This window comes from Malus sylvestris, chromosome 4 (genome assembly GCF_916048215.2).
Source record: "Malus sylvestris chromosome 4, drMalSylv7.2, whole genome shotgun sequence".
Lineage (NCBI taxonomy): Eukaryota > Viridiplantae > Streptophyta > Magnoliopsida > Rosales > Rosaceae > Malus > Malus sylvestris.
In genome coordinates, this window is record NC_062263.1 from 27,859,398 (window position 1) to 27,868,982 (window position 9,585).

The 9,585-nt window shown below is 45.2% G+C and overlaps 1 protein-coding gene across 1 annotated transcript; it reads left to right on the forward strand.

Moving 5' to 3' along the window:
* The first annotated feature begins 8,167 nt into the window (after positions 1-8,167).
* Positions 8,168-9,223, forward strand: LOC126619027 (uncharacterized). Its single transcript, XM_050287279.1, has one exon. It carries the CDS (start codon positions 8,183-8,185, stop codon positions 9,140-9,142), a length of 960 nt encoding a protein of 319 aa, XP_050143236.1. The 5' UTR covers positions 8,168-8,182; the 3' UTR covers positions 9,143-9,223.
* The last annotated feature ends 362 nt before the right edge of the window (positions 9,224-9,585 follow it).

A 9,585-nucleotide genomic window follows, 5' to 3' on the forward strand; every position in this document is an offset into this window, starting at 1 on the left:
AATCGATGAGCAGCTGGCTCATATGAATGAAACAATTGCAAGGCTAACACGGATTGTGGAAGAAAAAGACCAGCAAATCGCCGCACTAGTCAATCAACTAGATGTAAAGCCCGACGTGAAAATCGAGCGAGGGGATGGTTCAGTAAAGAAGGAAAACGACGAGGATGAAGAGCCTCCAGTGGAGAAAATCGATGTGAAGCCGGAGCCAGGCCAATCAGAGGCACTCATGGGATCTCTCTCTATCCAACAACTGCAAGAGATGATCGCTAGCACTATCAAGACGCAGTACGAAGGGAGCTCACATACCTCATCGTTCTACTCAAAGCCCTACTCTAAGAAGATTGATGCCCTAAAGATGCCAAGGGGTTATCAACCACCAAAGTTCATGCAGTTTGATGGAAAAGGAAACCCGAAGCAACATGTCGCACATTTCGTCGAAACCTGCAACAATGCAGGGACGGAAGGAGATTACCTCGCCAAGCAGTTTGTGCGCTCGTTAAAAGGAAATGCCTTTGAGTGGTACACAGACCTGGAGCCCGAATCCATCAACAGCTGGGAACAGTTGGAAAGGGAATTCCTCAACCGCTTCTACAGCACCCGTCGCACCGTGAGCATGCTAGAGCTGACAAGCACGAAGCAATGGAGGGATGAGCCAGTCGTGGACTACATCAACCGATGGCGCAATCTGAGCCTCGATTGCAAGGACAGGCTCTCGGAGATCTCTTCGATTGAGATGTGCGTCTAAGGCATGCAATGGGGGTTACACTATATCCTTCAAGGCATCAAACCACAGACATTTGAAGAGTTAGCCACCCGTGCCCATGACATGGAGCTAAGTATTGCCCATCACGGGAAGAAAGAGCCGATCACCGACTTCAAGAAGGATAAGGTGTTCTCCCCAAATGTAGACAAGACTGGGAAGAAACCCCCTAAGGAAGCGTTCACTGTCAGCATTGCGCCCGTCAAGACCGCCTCCACGCCTATCAAGATCTCCTCCAAAACCAAAGCAAATGAGATAAAGAAAAGTGAGCCTCCTCGCACCCAAGAAAGGTACAAAAGCACCTTGAGGGAATTGGAGCAGAAGGTATACCCTTTTCCTGACTTAGACATGGATGCAATGTTAGACGATTTGCTAGAAAAGAAGATAATCGAGCTACCCGAATGCAAGCGGCCTGAAGAAATGAATCGCATAAACGATCCTAAATACTGCAAGTACCATCGAATCGTGAGCCATCCTGTGGGTAAATGCTTCGTCCTCAAAGAGCTCATCATGAAGCTAGCACAACAAGAGCGAATCGAGCTCGACCTCGAAGACACGGCCGCGACACATACTACTACAATTGCATTTGGATCTTTCGATCTCGTGCCTCTCCAAGCAGCACCTGACCATTCCTATCAATGCTCAAGTTACACGATACCTTCTGCGCAACCATCGCCGGGGGCAAACGAACAAGATACACATGTCGATGATGAAGAATGATGGATATTGGTGACCTACAAAAAAACAAGGAAACCAAAACCACAAGCCATAAGACAAAAGGTGGAACAAGTGAGAAAGCACCGTCGCCGCAACAGTAGGAAACCCAAAAGAAACGTAAAAGTTGATAAGCCAATGTATGCTGGGGAACCTATGGAGCAAGAGCCACGCATCCCTATCTCATTGCACGAGTACTTCCCGAATGACTTCTTCCAACAGTGCACTATCGCTGCATGCCACATGGTCGAAGTAGAAATAGAAGAACCTTCAAAAGGCAAAGATATCACCACTGAGGGAGAAAAAACTCTCACGCTCGAAGAAGGTCTACCAACACACTTTAGCATTGAGGAAGCGCTGCGATTACCAAAGAAGATGCGAATAGCATTAGCAGCGGTCTTGGAAAGTCCCAATGACCATGAAGTGCAAGAAAGCAAGAACGAAGGCTTCAAGCTTCGGCCACATGAATATGCCACATGCTGTGCCATCGAAGACACAATCCATTTCACTGACGAAGACTTGCTGCTAGGATCCAAGCCTCACAACCGTCCTCTCTTCGTCTCTGGGTACGTAAGGGAGCACAAAGTCAACCGCATGCTTGTGGATGGTGGATCAGCCATAAACATCATGCCAAAGTCAACAATGACTACAATCGGCATCAAGGTGGATGAACTGTCCTTAAGTCGTCTATTAATCCAAGGTTTTAATCAAGGAGGACAAAAAGCGATGGGCATGATCCGAGTGGAGATGACTATTGGTGAACTCAAGTCAAGCACGATATTCCACGTGATTGATGCAAGAACTTCCTACGGCTTGCTTTTAGGAAGGCCTTGGATCCATGCAAATGGAGTAGTACCGTCCACCCTTCACCAATGCTTGAAATTCTACCGAGAAGGAGTGAAGGTGATCTATGGCGACACCAAACCATTCACCGGAGCTGAATCACATTTCGCAGACGCCAAGTTCTACATGGATGAAGACATGGTGCTCGAAGCTCTTCCAAAGGAGATCAAATCCACGGGCAAAGCAACATCTAAAAAGCAGGAGTGGCAAGCCATGCCCAAGAAGCAAGAAGAAGAAGCCATGTCGTCTTTAAGCAAGAACGATGATGAGCTTGCTAAACCTGCAACAACCAAAGGGAGTAAGACGCCCTCAAATGTACTAAACACACCCGTTTTCCGATACATCCCGATGTCAAGAAGAAAGAATGGTCAATCCCCATTCGAAACTGAAGCAAGCAAAGCCGATGCACAACGGTACGTGGATAATGTAAAGTTGCTCAAGACAAATGCAGTTCTACCTCTGACACAGCTAAGCAACGCTAAGGTTGCAAGATTACCACAAGGCTTTATAAAAGCTCTACCAAAGAGAGCGGAACCAAGTTTTCTCCCAACCAAGAGGACTGAAGAAGGTTTTGATCCGAACGCCTACAAACTCATGTCAAAAGCTGGGTACGACTTCGCTTCTTCTTCGAATCCTGGAAAAAAGGTTTCAAACACCGTCAACAATAAAGAACGTGACCTCACCGAGACTCAAAAAAAGTTGAAGAAGCATGGTTACGGAGTTAACAACAACAAAACTGGACTTGGCTTCACACCAAATGCACCCGTGAAGATTTCAAGCCAAGCGAAAAATGCTAGCACTCAACATATCAGTGTGAGCATTGAACAAGATCAAGAGGAGCCTAAATCCACCCCTCAAACGCCAATTTTCAATAGGATGAAACGTTCAAGACCCAGAACGTCAGCCCTTGATCACATTGGTGGTCAAAACCGAACCTCCGTCTTCAAGAGGCTTAACAGGACAACTTCCCGAAGCTCTATTTTTGAAAGGTTGTCAAAACCTAATAAGCAAAGCAACACGGCTAGCTCTCCTCCTCGTCAATCAGCTTTGGAAAGACTTGAAGACAACACGAAGTTTTCTGGAAATAGGGAAACAACGTCAAAGGAAGAAAAGCTTGACAGGCTAGCAGAAAAAGGCGATATTCGAAGCTCGATTCCTTCAAGGATGAAGCGTCAAGCAATCTTGGAGGTTGACGAAAATGGACCACTGATAGTAAGAAGGCGCACCATCATCCATACTGGACAATCTGCATACCAACAAACCCAAGAGGACGACACTAAAGAGGAAGTCCAAGATGTCTTCCACATCACGATCCAAGAAGGCAAAGAAGACGAGACCTCTGAAGAAGATGTCACTGCTACACCACCACAACTTGAGGATGGAGGGCAAGCCACGGTTGACGATCTCAAGGAGCTCAACTTGGGCACAGAAGAGGAGCAAAAACCTATCTTTGTAAGTGCACTGCTAAGAGCAGACGAGATAGAGGAGTACTACCAACTGCTATCAGAGTACAAAGACGTCTTTGCCTGGACTTACAAAGAAATGCCCGGCCTTGACCCTGTCATCGCTGTGCATCATTTTGCAGTCAAGCCTGGAACACGACCAATAAAGCAAGCTCAAAGGCGCTATCGATCCGACCTCATTCCACAAATCGAGGCAGAGATTGACAAGCTAATCGAAACAGGATTCATTCGAGAGGTGCAATACCCCAAGTGGATCTCCAACATCGTCATCGTCCTTAAGAAATCTAGACAAATACGTGTTTGCGTAGACTTCCGGGGACCTCAACGACGCTTGTCCGAAGGACGACTTCCCCTTGCCAATCATCGAAATCATGGTGGACGCAACCACTGGCCACGAGGCACTGTCATTCATGGACGGCTCTTCTGGATACAATCAAATTCGTATGGCTCTCGAAGACGAGGAACTAACAGCATTCCGCACTCCAAAAGGTATCTACTGTTACAAGGTGATGCCCTTTGGTCTAAAGAACGCTGGAGCTACATATCAACGAGCAATGCAGAAAATCTTCAATGACATGCTACACAAGAACGTAGAATGTTATGTGGACGATGTGGTGGTCAAAACAAAGAAAAGATCAGATCACTTGAAGGATTTGCGAGTAGTGTTCGAAAGGCTGCGAAAATACAACCTTAAGATGAACCCGTTAAAATGTGCGTTTGGCGTCACCTCTGGAAAGTTCCTCGGCTTCATTGTCAAGCACCGTGGTATTGAAGTGGACCAATAAAAAATCAAGGCCATTCAAAGCATGCCTGAGCCAAGAAACCTGCACGAGCTGAAAAGTCTACAAGAACGGCTAGCCTTCATCAGACGCTTCATCTCTAACCTTGCAGGGCGTTGTCAATCGTTCAGCCGACTCATGAAGAAGGATGTTCCGTTTGTATGGGACGAAGCATGCCACAATGCTTTTAAAAGCATAAAAAAGTATTTGTCAAGTCCACCTGTCTTGGGGGCGTCTGTGCCCGGGAAACCACTCATATTGTACATCGCCGCTCAGGAAAGTTCAGTTGGAGCACTTTTGGCGCAAGAGAATGAATCCCAGAAAGAATGAGCGCTTTACTACCTCAGCCGAACCCTCACCGGCGCCGAGTTGAACTACTCCCCAATAGAAAAGATGTGCCTTGCCTTGGTGTTCACCATCCAGAAACTCAGGCATTACATGCATGCTTACACCATCCACTTGGTTGCAAAAGCTGACCCGGTCAAATACGTCATGTCCAAACCTGTCTTGACAGGGCGACTCGCTAAATGGGCGTTGCTTCTTAACCAATATGAGATCATCTACGTCCCAGCTAAAGCCGTAAAGGGACAAGCGCTGGCAGACTTTCTTGCCGATCACCCAATCCCAGCTGATTGGAAAATCTCAGACGACTTGCCTGACGAGGAAGTGTTCTACATCGACATCTTCCCGACATGGACGATGTTCTTCGACGGATCTGCACGAGCAGACGGAGCGGGGGCAGGAGTAGTATTCATGTCGCCACAAAGGCATATATTACCTTATTCCTTTCAACTAAGTGAATTATGCTCCAACAATGTCGCTGAGTACCAAGCACTGATCATCGGACTCCAAATGGCGATCAATATGGGAATCACAGCCCTTGAGATATTTGGCGACTCCAAGCTCATAATCAATCAACTCTTAACTGAATATGAGGTGAAGAAAGATGATCTCATCCCATACTTTCGGCTGGCAACTCAACTGCTACAAGAGTTTGAGACTGTGACCCTAGAGTATGTGCCAAGAAAAGAAAATCAAATGGCAGACGCTCTTGCCAACCTGGCCTCAAGCATGACATTAGGAGAAGATGAAGCTGCAGACGTGCCAGTCTGCCAAAGATGGGTGATCCCCCTCATCACTGAAATGCTACTAGATGATACAAATGTCATCTCAGTACTTCCAGTCGATGTTGAAGAGTGGAGACAATCGCTGATCGATTACTTAGAACATGGAAAACTTCCAGATGATCCTAGACACCGCTCCGAAATACGTCGACGAGCACCTCGCTTCCTCTATTACAAAGAAACACTCTACCGACGCTCTTTTGAAGGAGTATTTCTGAGATGCCTAGGTGAGGAAGAAGTTAATCAAGCCATGGAAGAAGCACACTCAGGTGTATGCGGGGCGCATCAATCTGGACCAAAGCTATATTTCCAGCTCAAAAGAATGGGCTACTACTGGCCAAGCATGGTGAAAGACTGCCTGGAATATGCCAAAAGGTGCCAAGCCTGCCAATTCCACGCAAACTTCATACACCAACCACCTGAGCCATTACACCCTACAGCTGCTTCATGGCCATTCGATGCATGGGGGTTGGACGTTGTAGGACCAATTACTCCGAAATCATCTGCAGGAGAAGCTTACATCCTAGCTGCAACAGATTACTTCTCCAAGTGGGCTGAAGCCATACCACTAAGGGAAGTAAAGAAGGAAACTGTCGTCCGTTTCATCAAGGAGCACATCATCCACCGATATGGGGTGCCTCGCTACATCATCACTGACAACGGAAAGCAATTCTCCAACCGACTCGTGGATGAGCTATGTGAGAAATACAAGTTCAAGCAGCATAAGTCTTCCATGTATCATGCCCCGGCCAACGGTCTTGCAGAAGCATTCAACAAAACATTGTGCACTCTCTTAAAGAAAGTGATCGACCGAACAAAGAGAGACTGGCATGAAAGAATAAGCGAAGCACTTTGGGCATATCGGACGACACATAGGACTCCTACCCAAGCTACGCCTTATTCTCTTGTATATGGCGTGGAAGCTGTTCTACCGCTCGAAAGTCAAATCCCTTCACTGAGAATGGCTATACAAGAAGGCTTGACTGAGAAGGAGAATGCAAAGTTGCGCCTTCAAGAGTTGGAAGCACTCGACGAAAGAAGGCTCGAAGCTCAACAACACTTGGAATGCTACCAAGCACGGCTATCCAAGGCATTTAATAAGAAGGTCCGCCTAAGGTCTTTCCAAACTGGAGATCTCGTCCTCGCATTGCGTAGGCCTATCATCACAACTCACAAGACGAAAAGCAAGTTCACATCAAAGTGGGATGGACCATACGTAATACAAGAGGTTTACACCAATGACGCCTACTTAATCATGGCAGAAGACGGCTTGAAGATTGGCCCTATCAATGGAAGATTCTTGAAGCGCTACTACCCCTAAAAGGCAACAACCAAAGCTCCTGGCCCGCAAGAGTATAAACTGTGTACGGCAAAATCATCAGAAAAAAAAAATGCATTGGAACTACGTTTTGACTTGATCTCTTCCTTGGAGGGGTATGTAGGCAACTCGAACATTAAATTTCGAGTTCAGTCACATCAAAAAAAAAAAAAAAAATAATAATAATAAAAATAAAAAAAAAATTAAAAAGTTTTATTAATGAAAGTCAATTTCATTACAAGAAAAAAAAATACATATGTGACTACTATGCATTAAAAAAAATTAATAATAATAATAATAATAATAATAATAATAATAATAATAATAATAATGATAATAAATAAGTGTTTCATTGATGAAGGTCAATGTTATTACAAATTTATTTTGTTAAAAAAAAAATAATAATAATAAAAAAAAATAAATAAATAAATACAGATTCCTTTTATATACATGCATATATATATATATATATATATATATATATATATATATATATATATATATATATTTGACCTCTATCCAGCCAGCCCATCAAATGGAGGTCATCCAAACCCAAGTGGCAGTGACCAGGCCCAAGCCTATTGTCCAAATCCAGGCCACAGCCCACGCTAGGCCATGTCCCTCCAAAAGACACAGGCTTCAATCTAAGTCCAGTCGGATCTCCCATCACACCACCATCTAACAGATCCTGCACCGCAACCATCTTCTTCCCGTGCTCATCCTTTCACCATCTCCGAGATCCTTCTTCAACGCCGTGAGAACAACAGCCGCAGCAGCTCAACGCCCTGCAGCACAACCTCCGTCAACAACTACCCAAAATCCCACCGCCACCTCCCATATTTGATTAGTTTGACAACTTTTTGAGCTTCTTTCATCTTCTTTAAGACTGCCCAAAAATCCATCAAACCCCAGAATCTTTGACACTTTTTCTTCTTTGCTAAATTCAAGGCTGACAGTTTGAAAATATTTACCTAAAAAGAAAATCTTGACACCATCATTGTCATCCTTGTACTTCCATCAACTTTTTTCAACCCCTTAAATTTTTCATTATTTTTCTTGCTCCTCCAATCCAATCTCTCCATTCACTCCCCAAATCTTCAAGATCTCCCAGTTGGGTCTCCATCATTTGCTCCAAAAGATTCACCCACACCCCATTTTCTCTGCACTCTGTTCGTTTTTTTATGTCTTGGAAAAACCACCAACACTGCCACAGCTTGGTCGTCGACAGGCAATGCAAGATCAGGAAGCGTGACGGCGGCTCGTCTTCCTCCTCATCTTCCTTGGTCCGTAGGTACAGATTGAAGAGGGCAATCCTGGTCGGAAAGCGAGGCGGTTCCAGCACGCCATTCCCCACTTGCAAGACTCTGAGCACCGCGGTGGTGGTGGAGGGATCACCTTGTACGGCGACGATGGTGGCAAATGGGGATGAGGATGATCAGAAGATTGCAAAGCTGCAGCATCGGAGACCGGCTACGGAACACGGTGGCCGCGGCGGCGGTAAAGGGAAGGAAGTGGTTTCGGTTTCGGCGAGAAAGCTGGCGGTGACTTTGTGGGAAATGAATGAACAAGAACAAGTTCCTTTGAGAAAGAAGGATTCCAAAGTTGCTCAAGTTCCTTTCTTAGCCGGTTCCTTGCCGCCAAAGTCATCAGATCCATCCTCTACTCCTATTTATGAGAGAAAAAATGAAAGTGGGGGTGGTGGACGCCAAAGAGGATTGTCGGTCGTTTCTCAGAAACATCATTTGAATGATTACCAAATGGGAGGCTTCGAGAGACCTACAAGTGCTAGTTTAACTGAGGTCAAATATCAATCCTGTGGGAAACCTGATCGAAAATGCATACACGGATTTAAGACCGGTTTGAAGGATGTCAGTAGTGGCATTTCTACATCTAAAGAGCTTGTGAAGGTTCTTACTCGCGTTTCGGGTCTTGAAGAGCAGCATTCTTTAACTACAACCCTACTCTCAGCCTTACGAGTTGAGCTTGATCGAGCGCGTGTCCAGGTTCATCAACTGATCCGAGAACAGAGGTCTAACTGCAACGAAATTGAGTTTCTCATGAAGAAGTTCACAGAAGATTTCATCAGGCAGCTTTATGAAAAAGACCTTGTTCAATGTTGCATATTCATACAAGTATCATAACATGCAAAATGGCCATGGGCATGTACATGCGTCTCCAATTGCTGACAAAGTTGTGTTTAGTAAGGTAAAGCAAGGATTGGGCGGTAGTGGTGGAGCTTCTTCCTATGTACTTCCACCATGGTTGCTGCCTTTGAATGAGATTGACAAAACCAAAGTTTGTCAACTCACACCCAAAGGCCTTCTCTCCGTCCGTAACAAACAACAACAACGAAGAACTTCAATAAACCGCCGTCAAACGACTAGCCGGTCATGAAGCCTCGACTACAGCTCACCGTCCGTCAAGTTCCATCCCTACAAAGCACCATATATAAAGAAAAAAAAAAAAAGGTTTTCAAATGGTGACCAGCCACCGAAAGCAAAGAAAAGAAGTGATTGACAGGCACCATCCAAAAGGAAATGATAAAAAAAAAAAAGAAAAAAAAAAAACAAGAAAGACAGGTCAT